At 45.3% G+C, this 13,712-nt stretch overlaps 1 protein-coding gene across 1 annotated transcript; it reads right to left on the bottom strand.

The window, feature by feature from the left end:
• Positions 1 to 72: 72 nt before the first annotated feature.
• On the bottom strand, positions 73 to 10,098 carry LOC140600056 (gametocyte-specific factor 1-like). The gene is made up of 3 exons (XM_072767877.1): positions 10,006 to 10,098; positions 9,457 to 9,577; positions 73 to 209 (listed from the first exon to the last, which is right to left on the bottom strand). The coding sequence occupies exons 1-3, from the start codon at positions 10,096 to 10,098 to the stop codon at positions 73 to 75; spliced, it is 351 nt and encodes a 116-aa protein (XP_072623978.1).
• Between the last annotated feature and the right edge of the window lie 3,614 nt (positions 10,099 to 13,712).

The following is a 13,712-nucleotide window of genomic DNA, read 5'->3' as shown; positions in this document are numbered from 1 at the left end:
CGGGCGGGGCTGCGCGCGCAGCCTGGGCCCCGCCGCTCCTGCCACCTGCGCGCGCGCCGCCTCGTTGGGTCCCTAACGTGGCAGCCTCGCGTGGCGCATGCGCGCGGGCCTCGCGCCTTCCTGCGGCCGCGTCGGGCGGAGCAGGAGCAGGAGCAGGAGCGGGCCTGGAGGGCGCGGGTCGAGGGAACCCAGCTGTCGCGTAGCAGGCCCTGTAGGGCCCGGAGGTCGAAGAGCGGGTGGTAGCATCTAGGAGCACCTGCTGGGAGGGGAGCCGGGGAGGTGCGGCGCATGCGCGCGGTGGGAGCAGTAGCTGTTGCCCCCGAGGTGCCCGAACGGGAGGACAGGTGCAGGGCAGGTGGAGGACAGGGGCAGGGCAGGTGGAGGACAGGGGGCAGGGCAGGGGCAGGACAGGTGGAGGACAGGGGCAGGGCAGGTGGAAGACAGGTGCAGGGCAGGTGGAGGTGCAGGGCAGGTGGAGGACAGGGGGCAGGGCAGGGGCAGGACAGGTGGAGGACAGGGGCAGGGCAGGTGGAGGACAGGTGCAGGGCAGGTGGAGGACGGGCAGGGCAGGGGCAGGACAGGTGGAGGACAGGGGCAGGGCAGGTGGAGGACAGGGGCAGGACAGGTGCAGGGCAGTGCAGGTGCAGGGCAGGTGGAGGACAGGGGCAGGGCAGGGGCAGGACAGGGGCAGGGCAGGGGCAGGACAGGTGGAGGACAGGGGCAGGGCAGGTGGAGGGCAGGTGGAGGACAGGGGCAGGGCAGGTGGAGGGCAGGTGGAGGACAGGTGCAGGACAGGGGCAGGGCAGGTGGAGGACAGGGGCAGGGCAGGTGCCAGGGCCCTGTGGCATGCCGGGAACACGGCCAGGCCTGGAAACCGGCCCGAGGAGGGAGCCTGCGGGGCCCACTGCGACCTCGGAAGGGTCCATGGAAGAGAAGGGGGCTGTGGGCTTTGAAGGTCGGACACAAATAAAGGAAGGTGGTGATTCCACGGGTACATCTGCTCCCACGATTCTTCAAAACCGAGGAGTGAAAACACGATATGACCGAGATTTCTGGACTGCCCCAGGTGTAGGGGGCGGTGTGGGCGAGCGCCCAGTGCTCAGTGACTGGGGCTCTTGGAACATGTCGGTGGTGTGTAGGGCTGAGGGCTTTGAGCTTCCTGATAGCAAGAGCTGAATGTGACCTTAGTGAAAAGGGTCATGGAGATGGGACATTTTGTTTTATTTTTAAGAGATTTTATTTATTTATTCATGACAGAGAGGCAGAGAGAGAAGCAGGCTCCATGCAGGGAGCCGGATGCGGGACTGGATCCTGGGACCCCAGGATCACGCCCTGGGCCGAAGGCAGGCGCTTAACCGCTGCGCCACTCAGGGATCCCTGGGACATTTTATTTTTATGAGACTAGTTAGTGAACATAGATTGTTACCTGTTTGTTGTTTTTTTTAAATTTTATTTATTTATATGAGAGAGTGCCCATGTGAGAGCCCAAGGGGTCGGGGAAGGGGCAGAGGGAGAGGGAGAAGCAGACTCTGCTGAGCAGGCTGGGCTGGGTTCCAGGACCAGAGCCGCCCAGATGCCCCTACCCTTTTTTTTTTTTTTTTTTTTTAAGATTAGCAGCCCTGGGGCTGAGGAGAGTATGCTTCATAGTCGTTGGCTCATATTAAGACCCTAAAAAGAAATGTTAGACACCCCGCCCAAGCCATTCTTGCATGCTGGTGGTTTTTAATCTTGTCTGTACGTTAGAATCATCTGGGGAGCTTTTAAGGCGTCCTAGGCCAAGTTCCCGTTCCAGACCAATTAATCAGGAAGGGCTGGGCATGGTTATTTTTAAAAAGCTGCCCAGATGATTCTAATAAGCAGTCAGGGCTGAGAAACACTGACCTGGGCGCTGTTTTGAATCTAGGAAAGCTGTTCTTTCACCTGAGTGGCCCGGGGAATTCCTGTGAAGGAGGAGCAAGCTGTTAAAGTGCATTTTGAAAGATAATAGCTAAGAATGAAAGCCTCCCTGCGCGCTTAGCACAAAAGCATTTTGGAGAAAGCTGCTGTTTTGGTGAATCCGTTTCAGGTTGTTAGGAATATCTTAAGGTAACCTTCCTGGCATCCTAAACCTCTCCTGGATCTCACTGTTCATGCAGGTTGGCGCGGCCGATGTGATTTGAAGTGAGATGTGATTTTTCAGGCTTTAAATTGCAGTAAGCTGGTGGACTTGTGGACACGTACCGTGACCGCGTACGTACTTCTCAGGTACCTGCAGACTGGAATTTCTGAGCAAGAGCCAGGGCTGGAGAGGACGGAGCGGCTGGGTACCCGAGCGAGAATCCAGAGTGCGGCTTCGCTGCCTCCAGGGATGCTTTGTCAGGGTGGCGGGATCCTCATCGGAGAAAGCGCTTCCGTTTAGCACGAGTGAACAAGCCCACCAACTTTTAAACAAATAAACAGAAACCCCAAACTGTCTTTCGGTGGAGACTTTAAAATAAAAACGCGCCACTCTTCTATTCTTTCTATTCTCAAATGCTTTGTTCATTCATCTCCAACCGGGGAAAGTTCCTGCTTTATCTAGGATCCCTGCTGAGCTTTCTTTCAGCCGGGCTTTTCAGCCAGTTGAATATATTTTGAAAAGGGGAAAAACAATGAGAGACCAAGGCAGTTTTACAGGGTCAGTCTAGGAGCTAGGGAGGATTAATGCCCCAGCTGAATCTGATCCTTGCTGCTTCCGACGATCACTAAATTATGTCTCATATTTTTGAACTAATAATTGTAAGTTAAAAACAAAGACTAATGAGTAAAAAGACAGACCAGCGCCCTAGCACATTAAAAAAAAAAAATCTTACAAAATTATTTATTTACTTGGAGGGGGAAGGTCAGAGGGAGAGAATCTTCAAGCAGACTCCCTGCTTAGCATGGAGCGCGACATGGGGGTCCATCTCATGACCCCCCGAGGTCCTGACCTGAGCCAAATCCAAGAGTCAGAGGCTTAACGGACTGAGCCACTCAGGCAACCCCCACCCCCCACCACAGAAATCTTTGTTAGAAAATGAGTTTTCCTACCTTTCAGGATTGAAGGAATTCCAGTAGTCCTTGGGATTCTTTAGGGATTTTCAGTGTTTTAGATAGCCCAAGAAAACTTAGCCAGCCCTCCAGAAGACTAAAATATTAAATTTCTTTGTTTTTGGCCTGGATGTTATCAACAAAGTTCTGATTCTCTCATCTATCAATTCTGACCTGTACTTAGTGCATAATTAAATATACGAAAATCATTGAATAAACACAGTAGCAAAATATTTCAAAATGAACGACCTAGGGGATCGTAATAGATAGTCTTACTGTTGAGGATGGATTGGGAAGTATTGCTTTAGGGGAGGGTGAAAAGTCGGTGCTGTTTACAATTTTTCAGGCAAAGTAGCAGGGAGAAGTGCTGCCACCAGGGAGCCAAAGAAAATTTATGTTTAAAAAGGAGTCCCAGGGCAGCTCAGTGGTTTAGCACCGACTTCAGCCCAGGGCGTGACCCCGGGATCTTGGGATCGAGTCCCATGTTGGGCTCCCTGCATGGAGCCTGCTTCTCCCCCTGCCGGGGTCTCTGCCTCTCTCTCTCTCTCTCTCTCTCTCTCTCTCTCTCTCTCTCTCGGTGTCTCTCCTGAATAAATAAAATCTTGAAAAAAAAAAAAAAAAAAGAGTCCCTAATGGGAGTTTGCAACGAATAGGCAACATTTAGCTCTAGAAACACAGGATAACACAGGATGAATGAAAAAACTAATAGTAATTTTTAAAAATTTATAAAGTCTTTCTGTCTTACTGTGTAAACGTCACCTTCCTGTGTGACGCACCTTGCCTGTGACAGTTACCAGTGGGCTTGGGAAATCCGTTCTCTGTGTTTTTCCTTGACTTCTAGGTAGTTCCTTTTTCCGAGAGTCAGCAACAAAGAGCCCCTCACTCTCTTTCTGTGCTGGCATCTAAAATGCAAATTTAGGTCAAAGTTTTCAGACCTAGGTTAGTATCGGATTGGCAAGGCTTTATCAACTGGTAGGTGAGGAACGGAACTTCTTGAAAGAAGGTTGTTGAAAAGATGGTAGGACCGCAGAGTTTACTAAAGAAATTCTACCTACTAAAAATTATGCCCGTGACTAGTCTTGCACAGAACAATTCTAAAATTCTAAAACTGCCATTCTTCTCATCTGTTATTTTAAAAAATGTCAAGGGGAGCCTGGGTGGCTCAGCCAGTTAGGCAACTGGTTCTTGACCTCAGCTCCGGTCATGACTTCAAGCTCAGCGTAGGGCTCCACGCTGGGTGTGGAGCCTACTTAAAAAAGATAAAAGAACAAAACAAAAGCACAGAAAAAAAATGGCAAATGTTTAAACCCAAGGGTCATTTTTTCCCCCCCCTGGTAAAGTTTTCTAACCTCTGCCTGGGCTTATGTTCTTAGGTTTTCTAGTACCTCCTTCCATCCTCTTTCCCTCCTAGCACTTAAGCTGTGTATCAGGCCAGTGGTTCTTGAAGTGTGGTCCCGGACTGCAGAGTATCACTTGGGGACTTGAGAAAATGCCAATCCTTAGGCCTTACTACAGACCTACTGAATCAGAAACTCAGGGATGGGATGTCTTATCATCTGTTTTTAACAAGACCTTCAAGTGATTTTAATAAAGTTTGAGAACCACTGCCTGTTACTATAGTTGTCAACATTGCTCCTTTATAATGGACCATGGCCACTACGGTTGTTAAAGAGACGAAAATATTAGAGGTTTTTTTCTTTCCTCATTTTATACCACAGCTGCTTGGGAGGTCTGCACAAAAAGGTTGTGAAATATGGACCAATAATAGGATAAAGCTGGGGAACCAGTGAGTAAGGTTTTGGTACATATGAGTAAGGGGCCTTAGCAATTTTTTCCCCATGGCTCATGCTATGAATGTAAGAGTGGAAATCTTAAACTTGATCATAGAAAAGAAACTTTATAGCTAGGAAGTCTTATTACTATTACATAGATGTAATTTAAATGGCCTTGATAGGACTTTTTGGTGAAGATGAGTGAATCTGGTTACCAAAGCTTTTGAGAGATTGATTGATTCAGTGTAAATGTTTAGGCCAGGGCACCGAGTCTCTTTTAACCCATGTCTATATAGATTCTTCACATTCAGCAACTTTGATTTATGTGTGGGGGCCCAGGACTATTACACAGTCAAGATCATGCCCGTCCTAAAGCATCTTAGAGTTTGATAATAGTAGATCAGAACGAAAGGATGTTAAATGGAGGCATAAACCATCTGTTATGGGAGTATGGAGGGGGAATAGTTAAGACTTTGGGGAATCTAGGCAGGCTTTGAGGCAATAACTTGGAAACTTTTTTTTTTTTAATTTTTTTTTTTAAAATTTTTTATTTATTTATGATAGTCACAGAGAGAGAGAGAGAGGCAGAGACACAGGCGGAGGGAGAAGCAGGCTCCATGCACCGGGAGCCTGATGTGGGATTCAATCCCGGGTCTCCAGGATCACGCCCTGGGCCAAAGGCAGGCGCCAAACTGCTGCGCCACCCAGGGATCCCTTGGAAACTTTTTAAACAGTATTTTTCTGTAAAAAAATTTTTTTAAGTTTTGATCAAATGTTATGTCAAAGGCCAAAAAAAGTGATATTTTAGTTTCTATTGTGCCTTCTTATGAGGGGCTCATAACTTTTCTTTAAAAAAATATTTATTTGAGAGAGAGAGGAAGGGAGGGAGAGAGAGAGCCTTCGGCACTGAGCATGGAGCCCAGTGCAGGGCTTGATCTCATGATCCTGAGACCATGACCTGAGCCCAAACCAAGAGTTGGACGTTTAATGGACAGCACCACCCAGGTACCCCTCAAAACTTCTTAAAGTGAGACTTGAGTATCTGGCATCCATATTTTGAATGACAACTGCCCAAATAGTGATGTTTTATCTCTTAAGACTAGGGTGGCCACCCTGATTTTTTGGTTATCTCAGGATAATTCTTATTCCCCCTCCCTTTTAAAAGATTTTATTTATTCATGAAAGACACACACAGAGAGAAGCAGAGACAGAGGGAGAGACAGGCTCCTTGCAGGGAGCCCGACGCGGGACTCGACCTAGGACCCTGGGGTCACGCCCTGAGCCAAAGGCAGATGCTCAACTGCTGAGCCACCCAGGCATTTCATATTTTATTCTCCTTTTCATGCTTAAGAGTATCCTGGTTTGAAGAAAAAATTATGTAGTTGCTCCAATTCAGACTACATGGTTTTTTAGGGGAAGATTCCATATACTGAAAAAATGAGGGAGGAAGACATCTTTATCTTTTTGGGCCATTTTTCTTAGGAAATCTTTTAATTTTCATATAGTTTGGTGTTAATATACCAAAGTATGATTTAAGAAATTAAAAAGATGGGTAAGGCCTTAGTCAAGAGATAAAAAGTCTTGTATATAGTAATGTAAATCACTAGCCCTCCTTTGTACACAGTATACTAGAATGTGTTAGATACTAAAAGTATCTAGCTTTTCTCCCTTCTGTTTTCTCCTTTTAACTGAAGGAAAAAAAAAAGACCATTTTGAAAAAGGACCTAGGAAATAGGGATAAGACTTCTAAGGGCAGAAGATATCCATTTGATTACAACTTCTACTTTTAATTATAAGTCTAAATATACCTGAACTAATCAGTAAACTAGCAACAAAAACCAAGGTCATAATTTTAAAATTAACTAGCTGAAAAAAAATTTACAGCTTAAAAGGAACAAATTTTGGCTTGTTAAAAATTGGGTCTTGGTTCAGTTTAAGCACCAAGTATGTGACTATCTACTAGATGCCTAGAACCTGGCTAGTGGTATATGGTTCAGCAAATATAAAGCAGCATGTGATTCTGACTTCTCTTGGGAAGGGTGTGGTATGGTTGAGGTTGGATGCCTGGAAGATTTAAATGTGGTGAGAATTAAGAATTATATTTAAAAAAAAAGCTAGAAAGGAATTTCAGCGGTTGAAGGGCAAGGGGTGGCATTTTAAAACGAACAGAGTGAAAAAGAAAAAGGTATATTTAAGATGGGAGTAAACTGACTTCTACAGAGTTAAGAAGAGAGATTTGGAGACATGCTCCAAACTCACTTATAAAAACTATAGTTTTTGTGTTTTTTTAAAGTAGGCTCCACACCCAACGTGGGGCTTGAACTCAGATCCTGAGATCAAGAGTTGCAACGCTCTACCCCTGAGCCAGCCAGGTGCCCCCCAAAACCGTATCGTTTAAGCGTGAAAGAGTTGTACAAAACCGACTGAAGAAGGATAATCTAATGGTCATATAGTGCATGACTTGGAGTAGGAGAAAAATAATTGGAGGATAAAGAATCTGGTTAAGGAATAGCATAGCCCACGTGGTAGCTGTATTTCCTCTATTAATAAGGGAAATAGGCAAATAAGCCTTCTAGCCTTTGGTTGACAAATGAGGATATGAAAACAAGGGAAAAAGAATCCAATGAAGCTTGTCATAGGAAAAGTATTCTTTATTTAAATAAATAAAAACATGTTAAGATGCCGACAATGACTGGAGTTGTTACCTAAAATATGACAGTTAAGATTTCACCAAAGGAAAAAAAAAATAAAGATTTCACCAACGTTTTTAAAGAAAAATAAATTTTCTGTCTGCTGGCTCTTTTTTTTTTTAATTTTTATTTATTTATGATAGTCAGAAAGAGAGACAGAGAGGCAGAGACACAGGCAGAGGGAGAAGCAGGCTCCATGCACCGGGAGCCCGATGTGGGATTCGATCCCGGGTCTCCAGGATCGCGCCCTGGGCCAAAGGCAGGCGCCAAAGCGCTGCGCCACCCAGGGATCCCGCTGCTGGCTCTTTTATCCACAGCTTCTCCATCAGTTTTTCTGACCTACAGGTAGAAAGACAACATTAGGGTAGTGTCATTTTGAAAATGTTTTTATGGAAGACCTAAGCTTGATATGCATTAGTTGCATTTCCAATAGAATTCTAGAGAGCTCTTTCTCTGCCAGTCTGTCTTAAAGCAACTGGGACTTTCCCTGCTTTCTGTTATGGGGGAAGAAGGACTTTTTTTTTTTTTTTAAGATTTTATTCATTTATTCATGAGAGACACACAGAGAGAGGCAGGCTGCGAGGAGCCTGATGTGGGACTGGATCCCGGGACTCCAGGATCACCTCGTAGGCTGAAGGCAGGCACCAAACCACTGAAGCCTTCGGGAAGGAATGGAAGTACTTAGAGCCCATGAATATTGGTCTTTTAAAATTTATAATGAAATTTAGGCATCTGCCATGCCTATGACTTAGTGACCATCTCACCTTAAGAGTCAACCTTAAAGGTGTTTTGGCCTCTATTCCAATAACTTCTGTAGGATGATTTATCTTACCTTTCACAGACCAGCATTTTTGGAGCAAATGTCTTAAGAACAAATGAAGGATAATGACGTGTGTTATCTAGAAAGAGGAAGAGAGGATGGAGACGTGATACAAGTACTAAGCATTTTTATATTTTTGCAGAGAAAGCCATTGGCAGCAGAGATTCGAATCTCCCTTCCATAGTTGTTGCTGGGAATTGGCTGCTTTGCCAGGGACTGCTTTCCCACCAACCTGACTTTAGGTAGGGTCATATGACAAGTTTTTGCCAATGGGGTGTGACTGGAAGTATTTCTTCTGGGCCAAGATGCTTAAGGGACCCCTGTACCTCCATTCTCTTTCTGTGGCAGCTTGGGAAGCCAAGTGTGGATTTTTAAAAGATTTTAAAAAAATCTTTTTAAAAAAGGAAAGGGAACAGGTATTGCTAAGATTCTTAATTTTTCAAAAAGATTTTATTTATTTATTCTTGAGAGACAGAGAGGGAGAGAGAGAGACACAGGCAGAGGGAGAAGCAGGCTCCATGCAGGAAGCCTGATGTGAGACTCGATCCCAGGACTCCAGGATTACGCCCTGGGCTGAAGGCAGACGCTCAACCGCTGAGCCACCCAGGTGTCCCAAGATAAGATTCTTTAAATGATTATAAATTATTTTAGGTTTTAATTAGGCTCCTTTTTACTGGGTCGCGTCTCCAGGAACAGATGAAATTCTCAGATTTATTTGATTGTTTTGAAGGTTTCTGTGGGAGGAGTATTAAGACTTAATTTATCCAGGACTATAGTACTTAATTAGCTACAAAGGGCTTAGGGTCCAAGCTTTCACTTATGACTGTGTTCACTGATTCACCCTTGCTCACCTATGTTCCAGACATCGGGGTCAAAAATCTGATTGGCAGTATTAGAAAGTTTTTTATTTGTTTCCAAACTTGGAGAAATGAACTTTGGAAGATTAAATGGCTCTGAAATGAAGCAGATCAGAAGTTAGAGAAGCAGGGTAGAAACTTCCTTTTGTTTTTCATTCCTCTCATTTGGCTAAGATTTCCGTAGTTAGGAAATGTGAAGGACACGGGGCGATAGCACTTGATGCCACTTATCTGCTCCTCAAAAAAAAAAAAAAAAAAAACCCACTTACCATCATCTACAGCAGTTCTGTTGACACAGTTAACCTCATGTTCCTTGAGCCTTTTGATGGGGACCACATGGCAAGCATTATATTTGCAGTTAGCCATCTTTTTAGCTATCTTCGGATTTTTCTAAAAGAAAAAAAGCTCATTAAATGGCTATTATACAATGCCTGTGTTCCACCCTCCATTCCTTTCTGGAAATGCTTAAGACAAACCATTTCCAACATTAAGAACTGGTAAGTGCTATGTATGGTCAGAAGCTTGTTCTTTTTTTTTTTTTTTTTTTTTTTTAATCTTTAACATTTTCTGAGCTTATTTTTCTCCCTCCAGTGAGTTAACATTTTTTTAAAAAAGATTTTATTTATTTATTTATTCATGAGAGACACAGAGAGAGGCAGAGACACAGGCAGACGGAGAAGCAGGCTCTGTGTAAGGAGCCTGATGTGGGACTCGATCCTGGGACTCCAAGATCACACCCTGGGCCGAAGGCAAGACGCTCAACCATTGAGCCAACCAGGGATCTCCAACATTTTTTTTTTTTTATAAGGAAAACTTACCTTTCTACATGATGCCAGGTGGTACTGTAACCTGCTGGGTGGCATCCTGTGGTTTGGGTCATAAGGACATATTTCCAAGGCTTCTGTCTCCATGAGGCCTAAATAGTAGGAACCGTGGGTTGGCAAAGAAAATATTGACATTTGACATCAGGTAGTTTTGACACAGGCCTACTACTGTTTTCAAAAGAAGAGTGAGAGGTGTGGGTATCTCACCATGAAGGTTTTGTATGACTAAAGCAGTAGCCTAGTCAGTTAGATAATAGGAGAAGTGCTTATATGCCTTGGAAAACCAAAACTTAACCTTTGTACATATATTTTAGTCTAATAGGTTGTTTTGGATAGAATTCCTTGCCCCCAGACAGAGTACGGAACAGGCGAGGCTCCTTGGAAAGCTCACAGTACTGGGGCAAGATGAAATTCAACGCTTTTAGCTTGAGTGTTGAGAAAGCAAGACTGGGGCAGCCGTTTCCTTTCCTGTTCAGCGTTGCTCCTTCTCATCTCTTTGCCAAATGTGTCTAAATTAAGCTCTTTACTAGACAAGGATGCTACTTGTCAGATCAGCATAGCCACTTTTGGGGAGAGGGGATCGGAAGAATGAACAGTACCATGTTTGAGTCCAGGCTACCTTATAATTATCTGAGAACGCCAGTCTGAAGTCTCTAAAGTTGTAGGTATTAACATATGAAGACTCCCAGAAGTGAACTAAGAATACACCATCTCGAATCTGCCACGTTTCCCTGCCAATAGGAGGCCTACTTTCCCTTATGGCCAGCTGCCTTTAGCTGTCCTAGCAGACGTTCACTTCAAGGACTCCCAAGTTTCCAGGCAACAGCTACAGCTGAGATTTCTGCAGAGCAGGGACAGCATAGTCTGATGGGGGGAAAAAGATCAAGGCAGACTGGCATAAGCACTAAGGATAGAAAAGTGCCTAGAATAGCCCATTTCAATTCTGCTTTGCATCATGCCTAGGGCATAGACAAAGGGCACAGAGCTAGACTGTTAAATGTCAGATTTTCCTGAGGGCATTTAGATGATTAAGTCCAGGGATTTAGACTCAGGTATCTTTTAAGAACACAAGCCAGGGTAGCTCTTTAAAGCTCCCACTGCATATTAATGATAATATTAGAGCCGCAAATGCTTGTTATTAAAGTGAATTGGCTTTCTGGAAAATAAAGGTTGCGTATAATCCAACATTGCGTAGGTATCTTCAGATTCTTAAAGATAATGGAAGAAGAGCTTTCATGCCGAAATGTTGTCGCCAAATAACCCCAAACCCCTCTTTTAGCCAGCAGCCGAGGGAAGTATGAAGTGTGGTCAGACTGATAAGGCTGGGCTTAGTAACAGAGAGCGCTTCAGAATAGGCAGCGAGAATTGACGGCCTTGGGTCACTCACCTCATTATCCATAGCTGGATGTCCCAGGTGGGAGGCCAAGACTAGCACGGAGGCCGTTTGGTTTAATACGTGTTAGAATTATATGGTCTCATTCATTTGGGGAATATGAAAAATAGTGAAAGGGCATAAAGGGGAAAGGAGAAAAAATGAGTGGGAACTATCAAAAAAGGAGACAGAACATGAAGACTCCTAACTCCGGGAAACGAACTAGGGGTGGTGGAAGGGGAGGAGGGCAGGGGGTGGGGGTGACTGGGTGACGGGCACTGAGGGGGGCACTCGACGGGATGAGCACTGGGTGTTATTCTATATGTTGGCAAGTTGAACACCAATAAAAAATAAATTCATAAAAAAAATAATACGTGTTAGACTTGGCAAGAGCATCCTAGCCTTGATGCTACCTTGACAGTTGAACCACGTCTAAAGTCTCTTGAGACCTACCTTATTCTTGAAGCGGCGTCTCTCAAGAATTTAAAAAGAAGTGTCTGGATCTGAAGAGGGAAACGATCCCTTCTGTAGGTCAAAACGAGGCGAACAGCCAACGTTTGGGGAGGGGGCAAGCAGCGTACCTTTGTCAAGTGATGTGAGTCCACTTTCTGCTCAAGCTACTCAATTCCTCTTCTCCCACCATATGGTCTGTGGTTTCTCAGAGGCTTGGAAGTTCCTGATGTCACAGTTAAGTCCCGAAGTGGTGTTTCAGTCTTGGTTGTGGGTGAGAGTCCCGGGGTAGTTTTAAAGTGACAGATTTTCCGGAACTAGTGGATCAGAATCTTCACAAATGGGGTCTGGCTAACTGTGGCTTTATTTATTTATTTTTTTAAAGAATATTTTATTTATTTATTCATAGACACAGAGAGAGAGGCAGAGACACAGGCAGAGGGAGAGGGAGACGCAGGCTCCATGCAGGGAGCCCGATGCGGGACTCGATCCCGGGTCTCCAGGATCACACCCCAGGCTGCAGGCGGCGCCAAACCGCTGCACCACTGGGGCTGCCCTAACTGTGGCTTTAAAAGAGTTCCACAGGGGATTCTGATTTGTAGCCAGGGTTACTAGGCCCCCTCGGGGGCAGTTCGGCCGTCCTCGGGAGGTTCCTTCCAGTTTCTAGGAAGAACCGCTGCGTGATCTTTCCAGCGAAGTTTCTCTAGGGACTACCCGTTGGAATGATTAGTCCCGTCTTAAACCTGGCCTTTTCCTTTATGGGGTGCCAAGTAGAATTTCAGAGGAAGTGCATTAGCTCACTACATACTAAAAAAAAAAAAAACAAAACAAAACCAAATTTTACTTTCGTTCTGGCATTCTGAATCCAGTGTACCAGGCCTCGAGCTGAATGTTTATAAACGCCGGATCATATGACCACTTCTGCAGGTGTACGGGGGATTCCCACTGTTTTATAGGTTAGGAGACCAACTCAGTGGTGACAGACAATCCTACAGTTACAAAGCTAGCACAGGTTTGAGGAGCATTATTAATATTATTGGATGTAATACATGTAAAGCACTTAAAGTACCCGGTACATGGTAAATAGGCCGTCGCTTCGTATGTAGGTAAGTTATTTAGTACACACAGTAGCTGCATGTGATAGGAACTATCATCGATATCATCTTCAGTTTGCAGGCAGGGAACCTGGATCAGAGCTGCCAAGTGATAGAGCTGGGATGTGGACTCAAGCTTTCTGGCTCCAGACCTGGGCTCTTTGCCTTTAAGTCAAAGGCCTAGTGCGCTGGACTCAGCGGTATTCAAGCACAAAATTCTGCCTGATGTCAAAATGTAGGCTCTTCCCACAGAACAAGTATAAGGAAATGAGTGTTTCCAGGCTCCAGCAATCTTACAGTTCAGCTGAGGGGACAGTATAATACGAAACAGGCATGGAAAGGCGGGGCCTAATGGTAGGGACCAAGTCCTGTTGGAGTTCACAAGGGCCGGGCTTTGGACTCTTTGAACCAGATCCAGATGATTGGCTAGGATTTGGGTCAGCAAGAGGGAAAGCACGAGTGAGGAAAGTCTACGTTCACAGTAGACCGGGTTGGTCTCCGCCGGGTTGGGGAGGATGTATTAGGGAACAGGAGAAACCTAGATCAGCTTCGTGGGGAGAGTCTTCAACAAAAGTTTCAGCAGGATAAGAAATGCAAGAGAAAACGGTCCCGTAGAACTACACTCACCTGCACGAAGGCTGCGGCTGTACCACCGCTCCGCCGCCGACGTGTGCGTTTCTCACCGCCTGCTCCTACTGTCCCCCATCAACGTGGAAGAGCAACAGAAACCCCACAGATGCCTCTAGTAGGACCTGGGTTCCTTCGATAACAGCAGGTGATTCAAA

The sequence above is a fragment of the Vulpes vulpes genome, chromosome 8 (genome assembly GCF_048418805.1).
Source record: "Vulpes vulpes isolate BD-2025 chromosome 8, VulVul3, whole genome shotgun sequence".
Taxonomy (NCBI): Eukaryota; Metazoa; Chordata; class Mammalia; order Carnivora; family Canidae; genus Vulpes; species Vulpes vulpes.
Note: the sequence above shows the minus strand (reverse complement) of the source record. Positions and strands in the feature narration are given on the sequence as shown.

Coding starts and splice junctions, on each gene's coding strand:
- LOC140600056 (XM_072767877.1), bottom strand. CDS start 10,098: ATGGAGACAGAAGCCTTGGAAATATGTCCTTATGACCCAAACCACAGG. Junction 9,578..10,005: donor ACCTGGCATCATGTAGAAAG/GTAAGTTTTCCT, acceptor TTTTTCTTTTAG/AAAAATCCGAAGATAGCTAA. Junction 210..9,456: donor CAGAACTGCTGTAGATGATG/GTAAGTGGGTTT, acceptor CGGGCCCTACAG/GGCCTGCTACGCGACAGCTG.